Below are 27,361 nucleotides of genomic sequence, written 5' to 3'. Positions count from 1 at the left end.
GTTTATTGGTGGAGTCTCTACATGTGCCAGGCAATCTTCAAGGCACTCTGGAAGCAGCAGTTAAACAGCAAAGTTCTTGTTCTTAAAGTTTTACAGCCTAATGAGTGGATATAGCTAGAGAACAATGTATAGGCTTATACAGGTATAAGGTATATACCTGTATAGGTTTAGGGTTAGGGTTATGTAATATCTCAGCTGGAGAGAAGTGCTATGAAGAAAAGTAGCACAGGGTAAGGCAAGCAGAGAGAGAGTGATCAAATGGCACTATTTGACATGTGGAGAACAGAAAGTTTCTCTGATAAGGTGATAGTTGAAACCAATTATGGGGCTAATGAAATAGTCCTGGTAAATGGTGACAATGTCTCAGACTGGAGGTTGGGGGGTAGATGTGATTTTCTTAAGTTGTGTTCTCTTATAGCTGGGTAATCACTTTACATTCCAGCCCAGAAAACCCCCTGCCTTTCTTAAAAAGTAGACAGATAATTTAGTACATATCCTTTAGTTCATGTAAGTTGTCCTTGGTTTTCATTCTTCCTTGTGTCAACTATAATTTCAATTCTTTTTGATAGGATTCATATTTTCTCACCAAAATTGTTGCCTTTATTCACTTAACCACTTCATCTCATAGTTAAATGTAGAAAAGCATCACCAATAGGGATTGTTAAAATGGGGATTCACGTATAGGTAGCTCAAACTGCATTTTGGAAAACAGTGCTGTTAGCCCTATACGTGCCAGGCAGTCTTCATCTGCAGATAGCAGTGGAAAAGACAAAGCACCGGTTTCTCTGCACTGTATTGCTAAATTGTTAAAGATTATCAGCAACTGCAATAATAAAATGATCACTAATGCTCTTGCTTTTGGCAGTCACACTGACAGAATATCTCATAGAATTCCTTTACATGGGAATAAGCCACATATTGATTTTCAGCTTCTAGCTGTTTGCACACTGGTTCAAACTGCTCCAAGTTGTAATGTCTACTGAAAGGAGCTATACATACCCACAGCTATAATCTCTACCAAAAAACAAAATAACAGATCTAAAATAATCAGCAAGGTTTGAGACTTATTTCCTTTAATAAAACACTATTTTCAGCCCCCCAAAATAAAATGCAGCTGTTCTGTTTAACAGCTTGAATGTGGATGCTATATTTAGTAGAGCCCATTTTTATTAACTGAGGGTTTTTTTTAATTAATTGCAAGAACAATATAACATTGTTATATTGTTGAACAATCTAACACTAAAGGAAAAGTGAAGATTCCATCAATCTGGCATACTGAACTAATATGGAAATTTCCTCCTTCCACAAACATTTACAAAAATGCTGAATAAAATACAGAGAGGAACTTGAGGGGGAACAGGGTCTATAGAAAAACAGAGAGAGACATGAAGCTAGCAAAAGTAAGCTCAAAATGTGAAGCTTGTTATGGTTTGGGAGATTATCAGACAAGGTACAAGTCCCAGCATCATAGGGTGGGAGATGTGGACCCTGTGAGCTAGGGGAGTAAGTGGGTTCTGGGGCAAAAACCTGCCCTAGACCCTGAAAGGCCTGACCCCTCAGTGAAAGGCTAACAATAGCAAACTTAACCTATGGTACAAAGAAACTAGTAGCTGGTTTGTTTTGTCCTGGGACTCTGAGTGACAATAATAAAAAACCTCTTATGAATGAAAGAAGGGGTATAGCGCAAATTTGTATCACGGGGGGGTGGGGGGTGGGCGTATGAGATTCTAAACTGAGAAATGAGCAACCAGACTGGTTTAGACTAGAGAAACTCCTCAGGTAACTGGCAAAAATAAATGCAAATCTGCTGGGTGGAAATATGTCTACAACTACTGTCTTGTGAGACACACCCAGTTAAAACAATTCTCTGAAGTTCAGCTCAAACTTAAATATTGCAAATTACATTATGAAAACATCCACCATATAGAAGTTCAACAGGTAAAACAACTTGATGAGTAGGATACAAAAAACTTGGGGAATGAGCATGATCACTAAGAGACTAAGAAAAAAGTATGTTTATAATGATTAAAGATAAGAGATACATGCTGCAAAGAAAAGGAGGTAACTATGGGGGAAAAGTGTCTTGATTTGAAAAAAAGAAAACGAATTAGAACCTTGAGAAATGAAAAATAAAACAGTTTGAAATTAAAACTCAGTGGACATTTAACAGAGAGATTGGGTAGAATTAAAAAGAGAACTGGAAGCTAGGAAAAGAGAAATGAAGGGTAAGAAAATATCTAAAAGAAGTTTACAGATGTGCAGAATAGAACGAAAGGCCAGTTAAGTGTTAAGCCCAGAATTGGTCAAAGCCATCAGGGGTACCATCCCCAACCAGACGCAAGCAGATAAATGACTCCACTTCTCGGAGATGAATGAGTAGCAAGAATACATTGCAGAAGAGTATGTAAGTAGGGAAGAATTTTTGATACTATTTCTGAAAAACAGAATCTGCCAAATCTGCTACAAGTTGTTTGTTTGCAAAAATAAGCAGAATTGTTTATGTATATGTGCTTTCACTGTTTCATCAAAAGTGGTAAAAATTTTTAAATTTCTTCTTTTAAAATGTATTTCTATGATCCTTGTATCTAAATTTTAAGGTAATTTGTTGTGAAATATATTTAATGATAAAGTTAATACATAGGTCCATGTTGCCAGCCATGCACATTTAGAGGTTACTTCTCAAACTGATCTTATCTAAGGGAATGTCATTATTTCTAATATTTTGCTTATGAAGAAAGTATAGGCTGAGTGTTTACTATGGATAAAGTGTTATCTTTTTTTTTTTTTTTGAGCTAGAGTTTCATTTTGTCATCCTTGGTAGAGTGCCATGTTGTCAAAGCTCACAACAACCTCAAACTCTTGGGCTCAAACGATTCTCTTGCCTTAGCCTCCCAAATAGCTGAGACTACAGGCACCTGCCACAACGCCCAGCTATTTTTAGAGATGGAAGTCTCACTCTTGCTCAGGCTGATCTTGGACTCCTGAGCTCAAGCAATCTACCTGCCTCAGCCTCCCAGAGCGCTGGGATTACAGGCATGAGCCACTGTGCTCAGCAATAAGATGTTATCTTGAGTACTTGAAGAAAAAAGAGATGAATTTTACATGGCTTGTGCCTTTGAGAATCTTACGGATATGTAGGGAAGATGGAGCATATAAATAACTATAAATATGGTAATGAGAGAGACATAAATAGAGTTGGAAGTGGAACATTTTTTAAAAGCTTTATGGAAAATGTTGCTGGCTATTGAAGAACGAGTGGGTGATGATGGGGAGGTGGTGATGAAGAATACGTACAAGAACAGCCGGAGTGAAGTCATAACACAGAGTAGCCAGGCAATCGTGACCATTTCCATTTGCTTATACTTTAGGGCAGTAGTTTTCGAACTGGGGTGGGCACTAAAGTCACCCCCTGGGGGACTTACATGGTTCTTGTGTAAGGATGTGGTGGAGAAATAGCAAGAGAGATGAGTGGAAAGGTAGATGGGCATGATATTGTGATGGTTCTTTAATGCCCAGCATCTTTTATTTATGTCAGCAGCCAGTGAAGAATGATTGAAGCCAAGCTGTAGAAAATGAATCTGGTACAGGTGTGCATAGTACTGGAAGGAAAACAAGGTTACAACTGGGGAGTTTGGAATATAGGTTATGTTTGCTGAGAGAGGAGGAAGTAAGAAGCTGAGCCTAGATGAGGGCAGTGAGAATGGAAGGAGGGAGGAATCCAAACAGTAAAGAACCTGGCCACTGTTTGCACATATGAGGGTGGTGATGTGAAGACAGAAGTCTAAGTATAGCCCTAAGGTTACAGGTACATTTAGGTAATGGGGAGATCCCCAAAATCAAGAAGCCAGAACATGATACTCAGTTGAGGGAGCTGAAAATGAACTGATATGTTGTATGCCTCATGTTTGTATAACAAGGAGGGACGTCCTGCTGGCCCCTGAGAATGAGGCCTGGAGGTCAGGAGAAAGGCTAGTAACCAGGGATATGAGGGTTATCGGCTGCATGGTAGGAGTTGAAATACCACGGCGATGAGTTCACCAAGGGAAAGAAGATAAAGAGGACTGAAAAATAGAGAAGACAAAACCTCAGGAAATAGCTACATTCAGGAAACATGGATGATGAGAAGTCACTAAACTTTATTACCGTACGTTCAGAGTGCTAGGAAGAGAAGTAGGGTACTAACTAGAGGCGATGTTTTAGCAGGGACTGATTAGCATGTTTGAATGTTGCAGAGGAAGATGGAGACTGAAGACCAGCCACTGGAGGAGTTGCTGATTTTTCAAAATGCAATAATGTCAAAGAACAAAAACAGAAGCCAGCAGGGCTTAAAGAATGAGTCAGTGGTCAGAAACTGGCATCATTTATAATGCAGGGTTATTTTGCTAAGAAAATTCGTACTTCCAGTGGACCTTTTAACTGGTATTGAGGAGCTGGGAGAAAATCAAGAAAATATTGCCCATTTAGCTAAAAGCAATTTCTTTGTGATCTGTCATATATGTAATTTAAAGAAACAATGGAGTCTTCGAGTCTTCTTTTGTTCATTACTGAAAATGCCTCTACCAGGGGCAGAGGCTCTCTTAGGGATGTTACCTTAATCCAAAGGATTTCATTTTTATTGAGCTCATCTCAGTACATAGAAAAGCTCCTTTAAAGTTTAGCTGCCTGAAAAAATGAAACATTACAGCAGCCATATTTTATTACTATTGCGGATAGATTTTTCTAAGAAGAAAATTTATTGGGACAATATTTCTTATGATCATTTTACATTTATGATAAACATTGTAAATCAGTAACCGTAAACTAACCAAATACAATTTTTCTCAAAGGCATAACTCCTAATTAGCACTATTAACAGTTAACAATGGGATATGACAAACCAGATATTTTTCACTTTATTCTTCATTATTATTATTGTGCAGTAGCTCGGTCTTTATCTTTACCTGACTTTCTGTGGAGCTGTCATAGCAGCTAGTATGTGGCAGGGCACAGAGCTTTACAAACTATACCACTTAATTCTCGCAGCAACATTGCAGAGTTGACATTCTCATTGGCTAATGAGAAAAATTAGACTGAAAGAAAGGAAGTAACTAATCAAAGAGGACACCTTGTTACTTTTCCAGAGTCTGGCTTCCAACTCGGTTCTGATTCCATAGTTTGTGCTGTCTGTATCCCTCTTCCTGGGCCCATCTGTACATCCTGGTGCTCTGGATATAAGGGCACTGCAGCTATGGATGCTTCACCAGCAGTTTTGATGACTAGAGGAGATGTTCCTTTTGACTGATAAATTAGTTTGGATTGAGACACCTTCCCTTACCACCCAATCCAAGTGAAAATTTCTTTAAAGTAGTGAAGCAATTACTTCAGGTTGAAGAAGACATAAATAAGTCAATTGAAAAAAAAATTAAGAATTAATTGAAGGAAAAAAACTGTTTTTTTTTTGTTTGTTTGTTTTGTTTTTGAGGCAGAGTCTCACTATGTCACCCTCGGTAAGTGCTGTGGTGTCACAGCTCACAGCAACCTCAAACTCTTGGGCTTAAGAGATTCTCTTGCCTCAGCCTCCCAAGTAGCTGGGACTACAGGTGCCCACCACAATGTCCGGCTATTTTTTTAGTTGTTGTTATTGTTGCAGTTGTTTTAGCTGGCCCAGGCTGGGTTTGAACCCACTACCTTCAGTGTATGTGGCTGGCGCCATAACCACTGTGCCACAACTGCCTCGCCAAACTACTATTTTTGGAACTACACTTTAAAATGCTAGTTATTACTGGATAAAGTGAATTAAATATGGCCAAATATTTGTGAATAGACTTCGTCGAAAGGCAGGTCTGGTTCTACTCCTGAAGCTACATGTATTCTTTATCCCATTTCACTCTGGTGATTGGAAAGTGGGTTAATGGCAGTTTCTTTACAGTGGGAGGGTGGCACAGAGCACGCCTGAGGACAGGAGTGCCAAAAATGAAACTGTCCTCATGAACTCCAATCCCTCTTTCTTTCCACAAGGCAGTGGGTGTTTCCATTGAGTAGCAGGGCCGACAGGGCTATGCTTACTTCACTCTTCAGACCTAAGCCAATAAAGTACCTAGGGTTTAATAGTCAACCTCAGCCTTTAGCATGACCAAGATCAATCTACATATACCACACAACAGAATTGTTTTGAGAAAACATTAAGAGCATTTATAAATTTCAGGCAGCACTAAATTATCCAAGTCATTATAACCCGTAACAGGGGATAATATGAAGATAATTTGTAATTTTCCTCTGAAAAAAATAAGAATTAATTTGCCTCTGTTATCATATTTTCTTTCGGCAACTATTAAAATGACCAGCCTTTTCCCTGGCATATACATAACCAACACAGGGAAAAGAAATATGATTTATAATTATTCGATCTACCTGAGGAAATATCAATTTGGAATATGTATATATGTGTGTGTGTATATATATGAGGGTTATTGGCTGCATGGTAGGAGTTGAAATACCATGGCGATGAGTTCACAAGGGAAAGAAAAAACTAAATATATATATATATATATACAGTTTATTTTGGTAAATAAACTACACACAGTCCATAGTTAGCCATAAGGAACTTCTGGTTTGTTGTAATCCTACCAATATTTATTTTGTTTCTACTATGTTATCTTTGACGTGAATAATGTATCACTGTATAAATTTTTTTTTTTTTTTTGTAGTTTTTAGCCAGGGCTGGGTTTGAACTACCACCTCTGGCATATGGGGCCAGCACCCTACTCCATTGAGCCACAGGCACCACCCGTCACTTGATAAATTTTAACTTTTATCTGTTATTGATTTTTAGACAATAACTATTTGGCATATTGAGAATCAAAAGCCTACATGTTATTTACTCTTAGCAATTTCAGTGTATGGAAATTAGACTGTCTCACAGAGCATCCCAGCCCTGGCCTTGTGCCAGCATGTTATTGTGAATGTTGAATAGCCCTCAACATGTTTCTCTGAATTAACTACTGTAATCAAAGTACTAAAGCAAGATAACTATTATTTGTAGGAACTCAAAATCTAAAAAACAAAAAATCAGAGGCAATAGAAAGCATATAAAGCTGAAATGACTCCATTAACTTAATTTTCCCCAACATAACAACAATGAGGTCTGTATTTTCAGTAACTTAATATCAATATTAGGACTGACATTGAACCAATATGCTTCTAACATTATCACAGTAGCATTACTTTGTGGTTATTCACGAGATGCTTATTCACTTTGTTGCTTTACTCACAAGATGATTTCTCAAGAGGATAGCTAGATTCTTTACAAATAATGAAAGTAGCAAAAATCTATATTATTATTTAAATTTCTTTTATTTTGCTTTAATTCACTTAGTCATTAACTTGATAAAAAGCAAATCTTTTGCTTTAAATCTTATGATAGAGCATAAGATTTAAAGTAAACAATGTACAATTATTTCTCATAATGGTGTATATTAGCCATTTTGGTAGCATTTTTTTTCATGTAGGCAGTTTCTTTCTGACCAAAGTGGTATTAAGAGCTTATGAAATTATTTTAAAATTCACTAAAATTTTTAGAAACCATTTCATTTATTCTCCTGAAAGCAAAGTGTTTATAAAATAACAAAACACTCTCATTAGAAGAGATATTTTAATTAATCTGCTGAGTTGTTTTACTTTATATATTTAGTGTGTGTGTCATAGGCATATAAACAGATGTACAACCACACTATGTGGACATAATTTTCAGAATTGTAAGAGATTTTATCTGGATCTTCATATATTCTCTAGACTCAGTTGAAAGAATGAATAGGTCAGTGTTAAAGGTGATTCACATCCATTTCCTCCCCTCTTCTTTGCCCTCTCTGTTCTGCTGGGCCTAATCTCAATGCTCTCCTTTTCACAAGCTGTGCAGCACAGATCTACCTGTGTGTAAAGTCTTATGAACTCTGGTCTAGAGGTGGATGTGTCACTGCTCAAATAAGCTTATTGATTCTTGCGTGTTGTTGACAGCTTTCTAGCATTGCCTCTGAAATGCTGTGTCCCCCCAGGTGTCCATCCATAGCACCCTTGCCGCCTCCTCCTCATTTAGGGGAGCACTTACATTCCTGCGGGTAATGGGGAAGCTGGGTAACTTCTAAATCTCCTAAGTTCTGCTTCACATTCTTGCCTACATTCCTGCACAGAATGTTCAATTGCATGTGGTATATCTTCCTGTGGCATCCCTTAGGAACCTCAATTTGAATCATGCAAAACTGAACTCATCATTTCCCAGATATGCTCCATGTACCGTGTCCCTCTGTTGTTAATGGCATTACCTTCTTTCCAGGCAGGTGAAACACAGGGGTCATCTTCATACCTTGTTCTTTTTTCTCAGCTCCATGTCCAATCAGTTGCCCAGTTATTTCTAATGTACATCCACATTTTCTTTAGTTTCATTTATTTAGTCAATTGACAAACTTTTTTTTTAGTTTCATTCTACTTTCATGCCATGTATCTGGAATAGGATACGCTACAGGCCCACTTCAAGAAGCTCACACCTAATAAAGAACTAAATAGACCATCACTGTTGAGTATGATAATTTCCAGATGCAAGAATTCACAGGCTGCTGACTTTGGGGAGAATATCCAGAGCCTTCTAGGAGGAAGAGGCACATAAACCTAGAAAGATGAAGAGGAGTTACCTTGGTAAAGGGCAGGAGAAAGCCTTCTGGAAGGCAGGAAGGCAAAACAGTAGCATGTGCAAATGTTCAGAGCTCTAAGAGAGCATGTTCAAGGGGGTATTAGTGATTCAGGGTATAAGTTGAGGAATGCTGAGAAATGAAGCAACATAGAGGCATACTGATGAAGGGCTGTGAATACCATACTAGGAAATTAGGGTTTCATTCTTAAATATCTTTTATTCCTTTTTCCCTACACGTGATCATAAATCTTATCAGCACCATTGCAAAAACCTCCTGATTGTTCTTTTATTGGCCACCTTCTCGCCACTTTTTCCCCTTTGCGTAGGTATCAGTCAGAAGTGGCTTCCCCGATTATAGTTTAGAACCCATCCCTCTTCCCAATCCTTCAACAGCATGTACTACTCACCAGATTATTCTCATTTGCTACAACCTCCATTTCTCTACTTTTACCAAATATATCTTATGGGTCAAGTTTATGACAACTGTCTTCTCCCCTGAATTACAAGCTCGTTAAGGCCCGAGTTGCTGTCTCCTTCATTTCAGTAAATGTAGAACATCTTGCCCTGCCTGTGCTTTGCACATAGTAGGCCCTTGAGTATATATTGTGTTGAGTAGAAGGAGTCTCCCCACACTTCTGTATTTTTCAGGTCTTTTATGCACACTGACGTAAGCATGCTGCTGTACTAAGCACCGACTTTCCTGTTGCTGTCAGCAAGTGTTTCTTACAGCCCAGTGGCTTGTAACATGCCTGCTGCTACAAGTCAGTAACAGTTCCCACACAAGTGGCATGGCCCTGTACAAACCTTAATGTGCAATGTTTGTTTTTTTCCTGCAGAAAATGAAAGGCCTCGCTTTTCCCTAGGGTGAAAGCAGTCTTAGAAAGCATCGATACAGGGCTCCTTGCCAAACATTACAATTTCCAGGGCTCTACACCTCATTTCACTGACAGCTATAGTGAAAAGAACTCTGCACTAAGAGCCAGTCCTAGGTTTTGAATCCCAGCCCTCAGTAATGGGTGACTCTGGGTGGCATATCTGGGCCTCGGTTTTCATACCTGTGGAATTGAGGATTAGCCTTAATTTCTAATTTCCTTATGAACATTATTCTTTCACCAATATTTTCACAGTGGAATGCCATTCAGTCATCTTGCTTGCAAACAACCCAAACTCATTCTAACTTTGTCTTTTTTATCCTAATTATATCATAAAAGATGTCATGGGAAGGATATTAGATGATTTACAGAATTAATTGGAATGAAAACAAGGCTTAGGAATTCAACTGTTAGCAACAGAGGACGCCCCTATGCCTGTACACAGGAGCAGGGTAGGGAGGACAGCAATTGGTGTTTCTGGACACTTCCTGGGAATCATGTCTCTGCCAGGAATCCCTGTTTCTGTGTCATCAAATCACTTTCTTATTCATAGGCCCAGAGGCAAGTATTTGATTGGCTAAGGCAAAGTCAGGGACTTTCCCCTTAGTTGCTGGGGGTGGAGAAAGGGAATACCTGGACCATTTGGCTTGGGAAATAGACAGCGGAGCAGAGGGCTCTTGTGACTCTCACAAACTTGCACAAACATGAAGCTGCTGTGAAGACTGATGGAACCATGCCCATGCCTGTAATTGTCTTAATGAAGTGCAACCTGCTTCACCATGTGCACCTTTAAAACATCAAGCACCTGCCAGAAGCTAGATCTGTGTCTTCTAAAGAAGCTAGTTTTGGAGGGATTTAAACCAGTCTTTCAATTACCTTTTATTATACTATATATATATATATATATATATATATATATATTTTTTTTTTTTTTAAGCAACACAAGTCTCTGAATTTTGGTAAGCTTCTAATGGAAACTAAAACCCACAGCTGTATCTCTGACCACATGAGGTGTCTGTCATTCCAGGGTAAGGAGGAAGGCCAAGTGGAGTGGATCACGAGCTCTGGCTCATCACTCATTTGCAGACGTGTAGCAAAAGTTTGGGACCAGGAATAGTCTCCGGCCACAACAACTTAGAACAAATGTTATATATTAAAAAACACAATTGAGAGAAATGATATTTTGAAAAGATAATTTCAGAGACTATCCAAGTCTCCACGTAGTCTAAGTTCTTATCATTGGAGTAAGTTAGAAGATTACGAGGTCTGAAAATTAAGTTCATTAACTCATCCCAGAAAAAGTGCTACATACCTCATATGGGATCACTCTCCCTGGGAAGCTGTGCACTAATGCCACTGCCTACTCCACCCTTCCAAGCATTTTTTTTTTTTTTTTTTGGAGACAGAGTCTCACTATGTCACCCTTGGTAGAGTGCTATGGCATCACAGCTCACAGCAACCTCAAACTCTTGGGCTTAAGCCTCCCAAGTAGCTGGCATTACAGGTGCCTGCCACAATGCCCAGCTATTTTTTTGTTGCAGTTGTCATTGTTGTTTAGCTGCCCCAGGCTGGGTTCAAACCCAACAGCCTCAGCAGATGTGGCTGGCACCATAACCACTGTGCTCCGGGAGCGCTTCCAAGCAATTTTGAAACACTTTTTCTGGAATGACCATCAGCATTGTCATCGCACAGCATAAAAAAAAAATGCCACTGTAATAATGAACCCCACTCGGCAAGACACTGCCCCATATTAACATCATCACAGCTGTGAGCCACTGACATACCAAGGTTGTGAGACCTTGCAGAGTTAAAACAATGTCAACAATAAAAGACCTTTACACCTTTCCCCTCATGTATTTATATGAACTGTTTTATCTCCTCCATAAAAATAGTTTGTGAGACATCAGCCACTAGAAAGAAAATAAGTAAACAGTGAGGCATCAGTGGGCAATGCCACCCACCTCCCTTGGATTATTATAAACACGGCAAGTTGCTAGCTGTCCAAATTATATTCAAGTATTTCATCACCTGCTTAATCAAGCTGCAAAATAAGGAGTTAGACCACTTCAACTCCAGTGATTTGATTATGTGGTAAAAAGACTGGTGCATAAACATTAATCCTGGGAAATTAATTCACGAAAATTAGCAGACGATACCCCTAGAGGCCTGTTTTGTATCTATTTTTGCATAAAATGTTGAGCTAACTACTTACCGAGGGTGTCTTGGGGGGACTAGAATGATTATGCATGATTCTGTAGTTATCTAGAGAGAATCATGAAGAGAGCTATGAAGTGACCCGAAAATGCATTCTGATTAAAGCTAAGTCTTGAACAGGAAAATTGCTTTGAAATGATTAAAGTTAAAATTGTTAGTAATGAAGGAAAACACTTGTCCTAAAATGAGGCCTTTAAAAGAAAGAGTCTCTCATCTGGAATCTTTTGTAAAGCATATGGCTTCACTTTTCAGTTGCTAAATATTGCATTATATCAACCTATCATATTATCTCAACTTTGGAATTAGTAGAGTATTAGGAGAACATCCTCGATAAAAATCTAGTGGGGCTATCATGGGGGAAAATCTGCCCTTACGAGAGTGATGTCTTCAGCATCCTTTAGAGCCGGTTTTGATGGATCTGCTCAGTACAGCATTCCCAACCTATGCTCCCAGAGCTCTTTGCTTCTTTGTATGTCTAGCGTGTCAGAGTGTAGTTCAGTGTTTTGTTTAAATGTTGTCTTTCCCACCAGATGTTGAGGTCCTGGGACAGGAATGATGTTCATTATCTTCTGTGTATTTCCAACAGTTAGCTGGGTGCTCGTCCCACCTAGGACTGGAGTCTATAACTCTGATTAAATTTATTCTGTTTGGTAAATATTTGCCTTTATGTATATTTAAAGATATCAACATGATAGCTACAGTCTTAAGAGACAGATGTATTTCAGAATTCAGACTTTTTGGCTGTTGAAAAGGTGATATCAGTGTCTATAAACAGTGTGTATAAACAATGTCTATACCATATGTAGCATACTCCCTACTGAGATTAAGGCAGCTCCTATAATCAAGAATATCACTATTTCTTTCTGCAGCCAAACTTATGAATTGGCAAACTCTGCAGAATAACAGCTCAGGTCATATTTTGGTAGCACAGGATCATTAAAAAAAAAAAAAAAACAAAACTTATTTTTTAGAGCCTTTTAGATTTTGGAATTACAGTAAAGTACTATGAACCTGTACTATGGATTATATCTTCAGGAAGAAAGGCGTTCTCATCTATAGGAAATATTCCCAGGTGCAAAGACCCTGAATTTTGTCAGTTCAGGAAGGAGGAAGAGAACGATGCTGGGTTTTTCTGCATAGTGACCGGTTCACAGAACTATTGTTACTGCTGCTGAGGTCCCAGCATAATGATGATACCACAGGGAACATTGGAAGCCATTCATTTGCTACTAGGAAAGCTCTCCCATGTGGAACCACTGCCTCTTTTCTTTTTCTCTTATCTGTGATTCTTTCCTCCTCCTAACTTATTTTTCCAGAGTCTCCTTTGGACCCTTCTCAGTTGTTTTGTCTGTCTGTCTGTCTATCTATCTTCTCTCATTTCCCCCCACCTACCACCAAAGCTGACATCCTAGGAATTCTGATGCTTTTCCTGCTTGTCTCCTACGTAATTTTTTGACATGTGGGGCTCATGCACCTCATTCACCTGAACAACCACAGCTTTGGTCTTATCAGTTTGTCTCAGTGAACGCCAGTCAGTGCTTACTTAGAATGGAAGCAGCTTCTGTGGCAGGTCTTGATTATTGGGAGTTGTGTTTATCTGTGCAGTGTGCTGTGTAGATAAGGATCTTGAGAATGCGTAAGTGGATGATAATCTCTTTTTGAACCTTGTCTACTACATCAAAACATGTTGATGGAAAATTCAAACCTGGATATGTTAATCCATGTTTAAAAATGAAGTAGGGAGCATCATTTCTATTCCGTAATTTTTTAAAAAAATATATCTTTTTTGCTAACATTTTTAAAAACAGTGCCATTGCTCATTTTTTCCATGTGGCATTTGTTTTTGCCTGCCTTTATTTGTAATCTGTTTGATTTACTTAGACCATGTACCTATTTTGCCAGTATCCACAAGAAAGCTCGATTTTATGCTGTCTATTAAAGGAATTATTTTCCTGTTCTCACTTTTCTTGTCTCTGGGTTATTTGTGAATGTGTGTTATTGTTGATGTGTAATGTTGAAATGAGCAAAAAATAGTGGGATGGTGGGATGAGAAGGCTGCATCTCCAAGAGGTGGGATGAGAAGGCTGCATCTTCACACTGACGGACGACCCTCCACTACTGCACCAAGTTGAGTGCCTGGTACTATCATCAACGTGGAGGGTGTGAAGGGAGTCTTGTCTTTCTCTTCAGTGACTTCTCTTTCCTCCCTATGTGCCACTCCCAGCCCTAGCGTGAGCAATGGTTACAAGGAGAACATCTCTCCTTGTCGTACTCCATTCCAGAAAGAGTTGGAACACTTTCTCAGTGTAGTAGTAGGAAGTGTTCCCCAGTTAACACTGTGAGCAAGTTGGTATTGATGTTGTGTCCTAGAAAATTTTAGTGTGGCAAGAGGACAGATAGCCAGAGTGGCGATCCAATATTTATTTATTTATTTATTTATTTTTGAGCCAGCACCTCACTTTTGCCAGGCTAAAATGCCATGATGTCAGCCTTGTTCACAGCAACCTCAGGCTCCTGGGAGGCTGAAACAGGAGGATCATTTGAACTCCAATTTTTAAATAACTACTTGTGCCCAACCCCACGAGACTGGACATCAATTGTGATAAGTTATTTTCCTTCCTCTTATTGTCCTTTTCTCTTGGAAGTAGATGATAGTCACTCGAGGCAATCCAGACCAATTTTCTTTGCCTTTATAAAACATTAAAATAAATTCTTAAGAATATATGATAAATATGAAAATTTTAAATCTATGCATTTCATTTGTATGTGTTTAACATTCCCTTTTATACCTTGTAAAAATTCTTCTGAGATTGTGTCTCAGTTTGTTGGTGGGAGTGAATTACTATCAACCCAGGTGGCACATCAATAGAGATTATGGAAGCCCTCATGTTACTTAGTATTGTTTTCTAAAGAATTATGGATGTTTCTCTTAAGGTACATTTAATAATAACAAATTCCCTAACCTATACATTCCCTAAATAATATAAAATAATAAATTTTATAATAATAAAAGACAGCATTCCCAGACTCAAGCTTTCCTCCTTAATCCACTCTTTCAATAAATGCTTATTTTTGGCAGTTATTTCCCCATCTTGTTTGAAATACTTTAATTTCTAACATAAAAAAAGTAAGACACAGATTATGCACTCAGAAATGGTGTAGAGTCTAAAGTAGAGACCAAGGGTTGGTGAACAGTGGTCTTCAGGTGAAATACAGCTTGTTCCCTATTTTTGTAAATAAAGTTTTATTGGAACAAATCTCTATTTGCTTCCATGTTTTCTGTTGGTCCTCTGTGTTTTGAGGACAGAGCTGAGAAGTTGCAACAGAACACACGGTCTGGCAAGCGTGAACTATTTAAGGTCTGGTAACGTCTGGCCTTTTACGGAAAAGGTTTTCTGACCCTTGCTACAGAGGCAGAAACATAAATTCTTAAGTAGGGAAGCAGTGCCTTGTAGTGGAGAGCAGCATGAATTTTGAACTATGCCTATTTCAAATCCTGTCTTTGTCATTAACTAGTCTTATGACCTTTAGCACATTACTTAGTATTTCTGACCCTCTGTGTCCTTTTTTGGAAAATGCAAATAATAATATCTATACTGCAGGTTTAATGTAAGGAGTAAGAGAGATAATGTATATGTAATGCATACACAATACTGTGTATTGATCATTGATAACCTAACCACATAAATGTTTTCCCTCTCTTATTATTAAACTTTGCCTCTCTAAGAAGGATATGTTTATTAACCCAATAATAATCTTTCTCAGTTCTTATGAAGTAAGCTTAGAAGTAAGTAAACCAGGGAGAAGAAAGTTGTTTTTTGGATGTGACAACTTTATAGTAAGTGGACCAGGAGGAGTGGGTCCTGCTTTGGATGGAATAGGGGTGTGCTTGTGGGAAGGAAAACTGATGATCAAGCCTGATAAACAATGTGCCATTACTGGGTTCATTTTATTCTTCTGACTTAGGTATTGAGGCCTGAGCTATTAGTTTCCCCTTTTAAACAAGGATCTGATGGTAGGGATCACTGGTGAGAAGTCATGGTCCCAGAGGAGTCATTGACCTCGCACTCACATATTCTAAGAGAAACCACTTGATTATAGCTGTATAGTCTCCCGGGTCCAAAGATGGAAGGTTAAGAAGAGGTGTGCTACATTTATTTTGTATATGTTTAACTCAAATATTTTTGTCTCTTTTCTTTTTAAGAACATGATTTTGGGGAAATCCAACACCAGGCCTTGATTCAAGTGGTTAGGAATAAATGGATATGAATGGCAATGGCTGGGAAGGACTCTAAGGAAGACTTAGGACTGAGTTGGTCTTACAGGAGAGCCCAGAGGGCCTGAGGAAGGGGATTACAAACCAGGGGGATAGCAGTAATCAGAAGCATGCTGGAAAGCTGACTTATTTCTTTAAGCATTAAGATATCAGTGCTTATTCTTAACATCCTTCAAATTTTGGACATTGTTCCAGTTTGATTTGACTTTCAAACATAATTATAAGTAATTTAATATTGTGGAATGAATATCATCTGACTAGTGCTTTATATGGAAATTTCTCCTTATGTTGCTAAGTAAATTCATCAAAAGATTTTCTTTGCTAATAATGCTGATTTGTTTTCCTACTTAGAAAACATTTTAATCAAATGAACTTAGAAGTTTTGTGCTCATCTCATTCCTCACACTGATCCTGTTCTGACCCTGGCTCTCATTCTGAACAACCTTTCGAAAAGGTTTTTGCTCCCACTAAGAGTCTTCCTTATTTTCTTTCCTTTGGGCTCTTTTGCTTTTATGTGTCCTCATCTTGTCCTTGCAAGGCTTTTCTTCAAGGGAGGGTGTCCCGAAGCCAAGAAATGAAGGAGTGTTCTGCAGACTGCAGGTTTATGGAGAGGCAGGTGGAGGGGGTCAGAGCAACACACACCTGTCCCCTTGGCATTTGAATGAAAGGCTGAGCTCACAAACGCTGTGTCTACCAGATGCCAAAACAACTTCTCCATGGAGCCAATTCAATCAAAGACAGGCAATTCAGTGTAAATTTAGTCCATGTGGTTCTTTGGCACTATGTGGGGAAAACAAACCAGTTGACTGATAGCCTTCATCACTTTCCAGCCAGTAATTTTGGTGTTTCCTAGAGCCGAGATTTCCAAAGTAGGGAGCAGGAATATTCAGGTGGTATGTACAAGGATCCACTGGATGCAAGAAAAAAGCATTACAATTTCTATTTGTCCCTAGAAAATAGGAATTTGAGCTTTACTAACAATTGATTTTATGGATTGTTTTGAAATAAATAATTTGGGTCAATTCTCATAGTTTTGCCTGATGAGGTACCCAGTCAGAAGAGTTCCAGATCAATGATTCCCAGTTTGTGGGCTGGGTGTCCCCCCCACTCTGCTTTAATACAGAGTTATTATAACAGGCCAATTATGCATGTAGATAGATTTACAACTATGTTCTCACTTAATAAATACTAAAAATGCAGTGGATCCACTAAGAGTTTGCAATGGTTCGTTTAATATGTTTTGTTGCATTTTAGAATTTACTATAAAAGTAGACCCTTATACTGGAAACATGTCATAACTCCATTGAAGGACACTTTACACATGGGACACAAACCAGTAAGATGAGGGAAGCATCAGGTTTGAAATGATGGAGTGGTCAGTCAAAGTATTCAGCCTATTGGAAGGGTTCTTTATGCTCAAGCATCTCTCCTCTCTCTCTTTAAAAACAAAAATGTTTTTATTTTTCCTTCATCATCTTCCTTTGTTCCCCCTTTTTCAAGTAAATATTGGGAAAGCTCAGGGACCAGACATACAACACAGTGTTCCTTTTTATTCATGCATGTGTTACTTTGTTGTATGGCTTAACAAAAGAAATTTATTTTCTCATAGTTCTGGAGCTTGAAGTCCAAGATCAAGGGGTCAGCAGGTTTGTTTCTTCTGAGGCTTCTCTCCTGGCCTCGCAGATGGCCACTTTCTTGCTGTGTTCCCACATGGCCTTCCTCCTGTGTGCTCATGTACCCCTGGAGTTTTGTGTATTAGGGCTGGATTACGGCTTCATTGTAATTTAGTCACCTCCTTAAAGGTCCTATCTCTAAATACAGTCACATTCTGAGGTACTGGGGATTAGAGATTCAACTTATTCACTGAAGTGGAGGGGCACATTGTTACCCAGTGGAGGGTAACAATGTGAATTTACTTTTGATAAATCTTTTTTCCAAGAAAGGATGTGGGAGCTTGAAATCAAGCTCAAACAAAAAGCATCAAAAGCATCATGATTAGGGCAACCATATCCTGGTTTGTCCAAGGACAGTCCCATTCTATTCTTATTATCATGATTTAATTAAAGTAGTGCTCCCTTTGATTGTCAGAGGTATCACATCATAAATTATATGATGATCCTGATACAAAAATTCTAGAGCAAAGATCATGTATTTGAGTCTCACTTCAAAAACTATATTCCCTTGCCTAGGCTTCCACAATTTTGAAATAGAAAGAATAACAGTTTTTGCCTCCTGGGTTATTGGGAGAGTTGAATGAGTCAGTACCTGCAAGTCATTCAGAGCCCTACCTGCATGTAGTAGGCACTGAGTGTGACACTGAGAAAGCACAGAGGAGAAGGAGAATTGTGCTTGTCAGGGGTGATGATAAATTTTGTGTGTCCATTTGGCCTGGCCATGAGGCCCTGATCTTTGGTTAAACATTATTCGGGATGTTTGTGTGAGGGTGTTTTTGGATGAGGTATATATTTAAATCAGTGGACTTTGAGTTTAAAAGGCTGCCATAGGTAGGTGGGCCTCATCCAATCAGTTGAGGCCTTAATGGAACCATCGGCTGACTTCCCCTGAGCAAGAGGGAGCAAACAAAGCCTGCGGATTGCAGTCACATCACATCTGCTGCATTAACTATTCTTGGTACACAAGCAGGCTGCCTTTGAATTTGAACTGCAACTCTTTTCTGAGTCTTCAGCCTTCCAGGTTAGATTTTTGACTTGCCAAGCCTCCAATCATATATACTAATTCCTTAAAATACATCTCTCTTTCTCTCCATATATCTACACATATATAGGTATCACAGGTGTGGAAGCAAAAACTGTACCTGAAGCATAACTTTTAATTTTGAACAAAATTCACTACAATACATTCACATATTTCTAGATTTTTTTTTTTTTTTAAAAGTACAGACTTTATTTATTTTTTTGGATTTTGGCCAGGGCTGGGTTTGAACCTGCCACCTCTGGCATATGGGACCGGCACCCTACTCCTTGAGCCACAGGCGCCGCCCATATTTCTAGATTTTTATCTTCTCTATTTGTTACACTCTTTGCATGTCTATAGACCTATCAGTAACATTAAGGTCCATTGCCAGATAGTTAAGAATCTCAGTCTTAACCCCCAAATTGTGCATTCCCATATCATGCGTTAAACAGTGCTGATATTATCCAGCTGATACAATTTTTACCAGTATTTATAGTTGTGAAATACATTATTTTCTTTGGGAAGTAAAGGTAGTATCTTTAATAACTGTTTGGAATAAAAAATTGTTATAAGATTAGTTTTGGTGAAATAAGCATTGATTTAAAAATTGCAATTGAATCACTATGTCCAAAACTGAGCTCCAAAACTAAGCAAGCAAACAGATATATTGGCAAGAATTCAGCCAATGTTAAAAGATTGGCAAATCATCCTCATGACAAAAATTAAACATCTTGGAAAAGCAAATAAAGGCTTTTGAGGTACCACTGAGTAGCAGCTATCAAGTCTAAAAATGGCCATTTTGGAGGGGATGGAGGTGAACTATTCTCTAACTCAGACAAGAGCAAAACTACATAAAAACTGCAGTGTGACAGCTCATTTAGGTCTATGGAAGTATTTCCTGGCAGTTAACATGGTTGTTCTGGAATGTATTCAAGAGGTTTTTTAAAGTTGATTAGATTTATCTTTTCTGGATCTGAAACTAAGGGGAAAGTGCAGATCTAGATTCCCCAATTAGGTTAATCAGCTGAATCACTTGGCAGTAAAGTGGGAGTGAGGCATTTCACAAAACCACAGGCTTCATTACTGTGCAGTGATAGGAGGTAGCTTCTGGAATATATGACTGAGAATAGAAGCAAGGTGCAAAAGAGACTATGTTGCATACTACCTTGGTATAAGAAAAAGAAATAGGAGCAGATATGTATATTTGCTTAAACCGGAATTGGATGGAATTTGTTACTTAGTGGAGGTCGGGTAGGAGCTGGGAATGGGACTTCTTTGTATTGTTTCCAATTGCTTCTGTAATCAATTATGACAAATGTAGTGCCTTAAAACAACACAAATACATTATTTCACATTTCTGGAGGTCATAAAGTCCAATATGGGTCTACTGGGTTAAAATTAAGGTGCCAACAGGGCCACATTTCTTCTGAAGGCTCTAAGGGATAATCCATCACCTGCCTTTCCAGCTTCCAGAACCACCTGCATTTCCTCGGCCCTTGGCCCTTTTCTCCATCTTCAAATCTCTCTGAATCTGACCTTTCTGTCTCCTTCTTTCCTATTTAAGGACCCTTGTGGTTACGTTTGTGTCCATGAGCTAATACGTAATACTCTCTTTATCTTAAGGTCAACTGATCAACAACCTTAATTCTTCTTTGTTCTATAATATAACAGATTAGGATATGGACTTCAAGGGAAGGACAGGCATTATTCTGCCTACCACACCTTTTAAAAATAATTTTGACTTTAGAACCATGTAAGTAATTATATATTCAAAAATGAAATTGAATAAAAAAAGGACAACATAAGCAAACTCTAAAATTGAATATAAATAGAGACAAATGAACCTGACTGTATCAAATAGTAACTACACTAAACAGGAAAAAAAGAAAGAATTGATTGAAATTTTGTACACAGAACTTTGCCAGTCAATACACTGTTAAAGTGAGATATATTATTGGTAAGAACCAAAATAATTACAAATAAATCTTGATTTTTACTCAGCAAATTTGTTGGTGGTAGTGATTATAGTATAGACAGCCTGGAAGTTAGAAGAAGGGAGATAAAGTATGGAATGGGAAAGGCATGGAAAACCTCATGGTGCTGGAGCGTTTTATGTTCATTCCACGAAATGACATAGAATATTAATACCGCAGGAATAATGAAGACATCTAGTCCTAAATCTTGGATTCCTATAGCATTCCTTGCTAAAATAAACCAAAGTACTTTAAAGAAATGCCTGATTTAGGTAGGACAGGTATAAAGTACAAGATAAGCCTGCAATAACTTGTGGTCCCCAAAGGTAAGGAAGTCCTTAAGGACTAATGGTGACATGTCCAAAGGACACACAGAGCTCCCTCTGGCCAAACTTAGGACATTTGAGCATCCAACAGCCAATCAAACAAATGCTAATGCCTTAAAAACAGAATCTTTGACATTAAAACGGAGGCAGCTGGGATTGAGGGGGAAGTGCTTTCTTTTTTTTTTTTTTATTATTAAATCATAGCTGTGTACATTAATGCGATCATGGGACACCATACACTGGTTTTATAGACCATTTGACACATTTTCATCACACTGGTTAACATAGCCTTCCTGGCATTTTCTTAGTTATTGTGTTAAGACATTTACCTTCTACATTTACTAAGTTGTAAGATGCACCGTAGGTGTAATCCCACCAATCACCCTCCTTCTGCCCACTTCCCCCCTCCCTCCCCTCCCTTTCTCTTTCCCCCTATTCTTAGGTTATAACTGGGTTATAGCTTTCATGTGAAAGCCATAAATTAGTTTCATAGTAGGGCTGAGTACATTGGATACTTTTTCTTCCATTCTTGAGATACTTTACGAAGAATATGTTCCAGCTCCACCCATGTAAACATGAAAGAGGTAAAGTCTCCATCTTTCTTATAATACTCCGTGGTGTACATATACCACAATTTATTAATACATTTGTGGATTGATGGGCACTTGGGCTTTTTCCGTGACTTAGCAATTATGAATTGGGCTGCAATAAACATTCTGGTACAAATATCTTTGTTATGATGTGATTTTTGGTCTTCTGGATATATGCCTAGTAGAGAATTATAGGATTGAATGGCAGATCTATTTTTAGATCTCTAAGTGTTCTCCAAACATCTTTCCAAAAGGAATGTATTAATTTGCATTCCCACCAGCAGTGTAGAAGTGTTCCCTTTTCTCCACATCCACGCCAACATCTCTGGTCTTGGGATTTTGTGATATGGGCTAATCTTACTGGAGTTAGATGATATCTCAAAGTAGTTTTTTTATTTTTAATTTTTTTTATTGTTAAATCATAGCTGTGTACGTTAGTGCAATCAAGGGGTACAATGTGCGGGTTTCATATACAATCTGAAATATTCTCATCAAACTGTTCGACACAGATTTGCATTTCTCTGATGATTAAAGATGATGAGCATTTTTTCATATGTCTGTAGGCCGTGCGCCTGTCTTCTTCAGAGAAGTTTCTCTTGAAGTCCCTTGCCCAGCCTGCGATAGGATCACTTGTTCTTTTCTTGCTTATACGTTTGAGTTCTCTGTGAATTCTGGTTATTAAACCTTTGTTGGAGATATAACCTACAAATATTCTCTCCCATTCTGATGGCTGTTTACTTGCTTTACTTACTGTGTTCTTGGCCATGCAGAAGCTTTTTGGTTTGATCAGGTCCTAGTAGTGTATTTTTCAATCTGCTTCAATTGCCTGGGGGGTCTTCCTCATAAAATACTCACCCAGACTGATTTCTTCAAGGGTTTTCGAAAGTCCAGTGGACATTTTTCATCCTTTCGCCATTGTGGAAGTTGGAGTTTGATCAAAAGTATCTGAGCGAGTTGACTTTTGTGGTAGAGGATTGGGCTGTTCATTATGGAGGATAGGTCTGAGAATATCCTGAAAAGCTGGTATGGTTATGGTAAATTTCTTCAACATATGAATGTCATTAAAGTATTTAATTTCTCCATCATAAATGAAACTCAGTTTAGCTGGATACAGGATCCAGGGTTGAAAGTTATTTCACTTTGGGAGATTAAAAGTCGATGACCACCCTCTTCTGGCTTGAAAAGTTTCAGCAGAGAGATCTGCAGTCATTCTAATATTCTTCCCTTTGTAGGTAATGGATTTCTTACGTCTGGCTGCTTTCAGAATTTTCTCCTTTATATGGAAAGTTCTTTCTTAGAAAAGGATGCCAGCCAATAAATATGAAATAAATATGAGAATTGGAAAATCACTGTTTTTGTAATCTCTAATGTAATAATAGATTCAGACAGAATCATGAATGGATATTAAAATAATTAGATGAAATGTTGACATACAGCCTACTTACATTATTTCAAAATATCCCACAAATTACTGATTAATTAAAAAAGGGAAAAATATGTATTTATAATGGAGAAATCTAGTCAACATCACTTTAATCAATTGATTAAACTTAGCATCTCAATAATAGGACAAACCAACATTTTGTGCCCCTGATGTGATGGAATGGGAAGAATAAAATATAAATACAATATCAACTATATTGTATTTTTACCAAAAAAATTTAACTTGTACCTATTCATGAGAGAAAAAAATTAAGCAATCCCTGATGTGGAACGTTTCACAAGGCAAATTAAACAATGTAACCTGACGCAAACTGATGACCACCAAACTCAGTGTGTGATCATTGATTTTATCCTAAATTTTAAAAATAAAGTGGCCATAAAAGATATTATTGGGACCATTAGAAAATTTTGAATGTAGCCTCTGTGTAGGTAATATTACTGTACCAATATTAAATATCTTGCATGTAATAACGCTATTGTGTTCATGTAGGAAAAGGTTTTAGTTTTTAGCAGATAAATGTTGAAATTTTTAGAGGTAAATTCAATATGATGGCAACAACTTTCACATAATTCAGAAAAAAATATATGTGTGCATACACAAGTAATGAGAAAGAAAATGCTGCAAAATGTAAATAAGTGGTGACTTTTTATGGAGCTGTTTCTTGCACCACACTTTCAAATCTTCTTGGGTTTGATTTTCAAAATAACAAGTTAAAGAAAAAAACTTTTATTGAGCCTATGGGCTTCTTGCTACCCTTTGGGCTTATTTTGTTTGCATTTCAAGTTGTTAAGGTTTTTTATTTCTTCCCTTTTCTTCTTTGAAAAAACAAAACAAAAAAGTCCCAATGTGTTTCTGATTGTCTTTTTGGAAATCTTTCCCTGACATGCAGCACCACTTTGAATCCCTGGACAAAGTGATTTTTTTAATGCATATGATAGTAAATAAAAGAGCTTCAGTGAAAGAAATGTTTTATATTAATCCCTGCGGAGTCCTGGTTTACAGGAAAAACATTTGAAAATAAAATGGCAGATAAAATGTACGTGTATATTCATTTTATAGCCAATACTCAAAAATATGTGCTAAACATAAGAAGATTATGTAAGCTTCTAAATGCCATTAAAATATTACCTGATAATCACCACCACCATCACCAGAAGATAGACTTCTAGGCCCTTCCTCAACCTATCCAAGGGTAATTTCTGAAGGTAAGACCCAATTCTAAAAAAGTTTGCTGCATTTTCCTGGTTGCTGAAGTTGGTGTATTTAAAGAGATTTCAGATGATTAAGGGCTCCCTAAGTCTTCTAGGAGAATCCCCTCCCTTGCTTTTTCTTCCACCCCGTGGGATCTCTGCTGAGCTCTGCAAATGGTGGTTCTTTACCATCTGCCATGATCTTCATACGTTTTTCTTTCCGTCTCTATCTATCCCACCTTGTTTGGCTTTCCCTTGGTTTTCCGCCTTTCTTCATGAGTACGAGTTCCCTGTTGCTCAATGCACTCTCCATGGAGACAGCCCACCCAGTCTCACACCTAACTCTTGTTGCTCAGCTAGTAGGTGGGACGATGTTTTTTACCAAATATATTTTTTTCTGGTCCCTATGAATCGTCCATAAAGAAAAGTCTGAGATACTAGGAACTCTGCAGAAAATTCTGAGAATGTAAAACAGAATTCACTTGGTAGCTCCATGACCTTTGGCCAATTCTTTAACCTCTCTCCACTTAGTTTTCTCGTCTGTAAAAGGAAGATAAGAGAATGTACCTCAGATGGTTTTTGTGAGGATTAATGGAGTTTATGCATGTACTGCCCCCAGATACCTGCTATAGGTGTTTACTGTTTTTTTCTTTGTATTTCAATGGATACAAAAGGTGTTTACTATTTTTAATCATCATCACCTTTCCATGGAATGTCATACCTAGATCAAAATTTTGTTTCAAGATATTAATAATGATCCTTACAGAATGATTTCTTTGTTGCTTTGTGTTTCTCATGGATTCAGGTTTCCCTGGGACTTCTGCACGCCCATGCTACACATATCCTGTGGCCTCCAGAGCGCTGGCAGAAATTGGAATCTGTTCTTCCTCCAGAGCGCTTACCAGTATGGAATGAAGAGGAATGACCAGAGCTGTTGGGATTGGGCACCCAGTTACTATTAGAAGGATAAAGAAAGGGAACCTCCAAAAGGGAAAAGCTTCCCACAATACAATGCTGTGCAAGAAACATTCATATCACATTAAGTGATCACAGACCTTTGAGAATATGAAAATATTGTACCCATATGTCTTAATGGGGCTAACCTTGAGATTATTTGTTTTGCATGCTTATTCTACTGATTGTTTGGTTTTGATTTTGGTGCTTCTGCTGAGAGAATTCAAAAATTAATATTTGACAAAAATCATTTATTTGCCATTTGCTGTCAAGATGGAAAAAGAAAAAACACATATATGTGATGATAGGAATTATGTTGATTGTGATTGTCAGCATCTACAATGTAGTAACTTCCGATTATGAAGAACAGTAAACTATTATATTAAAATAAAACAGTGATTTATACAGGTCCTGTTTTGAGTGTTTAATTATCACTTAGTGCATACCTCCATTGATGAGGAATATATTATCTTTTCTGGAAGTAAAGAATTATAGAAAAAGAAAACCAATTCTATTAATATGTCCACACAAGCAAATCTTTCTTTTTGGCAGCACTTTTTGAACCAAAACTTCACTGTTTGCAATGAACCATTTATCAGCATTTAATTACTATTTGGTAAAAAGTTCTAAATGAAATGGAAAAAAAAAGAAAAAAAAAAAAAAACACACTCCAGATCAACCAAGTTTGGTTTCCCTCCCTCAGTGATTTCTCAGTGTTCATGCCTGTAATACAGATATCACCAATTGCCACAGGGAGCAGCAGTGGACTAACAGATTCTGTAGTTTAAATAGATAATGAGGTAAATCCACTGTGTACAAGTCTGTATTTATGAAGCCTTTCTTCTTTTTTTCTACCATTGGTTAAGTTTGTGCTGAAGGAAACAGACCTCTGTATCAATTTCCTCTGCTCACTTGGTCTCTTTTTCTTCTGTTTCATCGGCAGACAAGATCCCAAATAATGACTAGCCATCTTGCAAATGCGGAAGCTAACTCACTGTTAGCTGGCAGAAACAGAAAGAGCAATAGCAAAAGCACACATATTAAGAACATATGTTACGACTAACAATTTAGCATTAGCATCATGATAGCTCATTCAACAAACATCCGTGAGCACTTATCCTCGTATACTAATGTTGGTCAAAATTGTTGTTTTCAAAAGCAGATCTGCTTAAAATCCTTCCGTGGATCTTCATTGCTCCTCTCAGTTCTCCAATTCCATTTCCTCTCTACCCAACTGGAACTTCATAATCTGGTCTTTAACTGCAGTTGGCAAAATATTCATGCTGTTTCAAGGCTTTTAATTTTTTTTTTCCTCTTTGCCAAGTGCATTCCCTGGGATTATATGTAAAATATTTAGTGCTTAAGGGTATCAACCGTTTACTTGCTGGATCACAGGAAGGTCTGATAATCATGGAAGAGGGATTGGGGAATACTGAGGGGAGATAGAGTAAGGAGCAGATACAGGGCAATGCAGAGTAGCTGCTATTTACCCTGGAACAGAAGAACTTAATATTTTGCCAGTTTAGCAAACTGATTATCAGTCTTGCTATGCTATTGACAACCTGTGCCATTCTTGTTCAAACTATTAAGACTGTAAATCTTTGGGAAGGTGATAAATTCAATTTTATATTCTCTAGCCTTGTAGCATGTCACCAGCAGAGTATGCCTAATCTATGCCAAATGCTTGTTTTTTTTTAAATTATTTCAAAATATTACAGGGTTATAAACGTTTTTAGTCACATAGACAACTTTTTCTTACTTGAGTCAGGATTATAAGTGTTCCCATCATCCAGATAGTGGTTCATTGTACTTGTTAGATTAATACTTATCCCTTTCCCCCACTTCTTGAGTTCTACTGAGTTTCACGTCCCTCTCTGCACATGTGTGCTTATTGATTAGTTCCAATTTAATAGTGAGTATGTGTGGTGTTTGTTTTTCCATTCTTCAGATACTTCACTTAGAATAATGGTGTCCAGGTCACCCACTCATAAACTGATGGGCACTTGGGTTGATTCCACATCTCTGAATTGTGAATTGTGCTGTAATAAACATTTGAGCTCAGGTGTCTTTTTGATAAAATGACTTCTTTTCCTTTGAATAAATGCACAATGATGAGATTGTTGAGTAAAATGGTAGGTCTATTTTGCTTATTTGAGGATTCTCCAT

The 27,361-nt window shown here is 37.8% G+C and overlaps 1 protein-coding gene across 4 annotated transcripts in view; it reads left to right on the top strand.

Moving 5' to 3' along the window:
* The window catches only part of IMMP2L (inner mitochondrial membrane peptidase subunit 2), a 980,841-nt gene extending 955,242 nt beyond the window's left edge, over positions 1–25,599 (top strand). For all 4 annotated transcript variants that reach the window (XM_053609135.1, XM_053609139.1, XM_053609136.1 and 1 more), the window contains one exon: positions 25,047–25,599. In XM_053609135.1, the coding sequence (XP_053465110.1) occupies positions 25,047–25,166 (120 nt within the window). In that variant the 3' untranslated portion in view covers positions 25,167–25,599. The remainder of the gene's footprint in view (positions 1–25,046) is intronic.
* Positions 25,600–27,361: the final 1,762 nt, after the last annotated feature.

Source organism: Nycticebus coucang, chromosome 11 (assembly GCF_027406575.1).
Source record: "Nycticebus coucang isolate mNycCou1 chromosome 11, mNycCou1.pri, whole genome shotgun sequence".
Lineage (NCBI taxonomy): Eukaryota > Metazoa > Chordata > Mammalia > Primates > Lorisidae > Nycticebus > Nycticebus coucang.
This window is presented reverse-complemented; position numbering and strand designations above follow the sequence as displayed.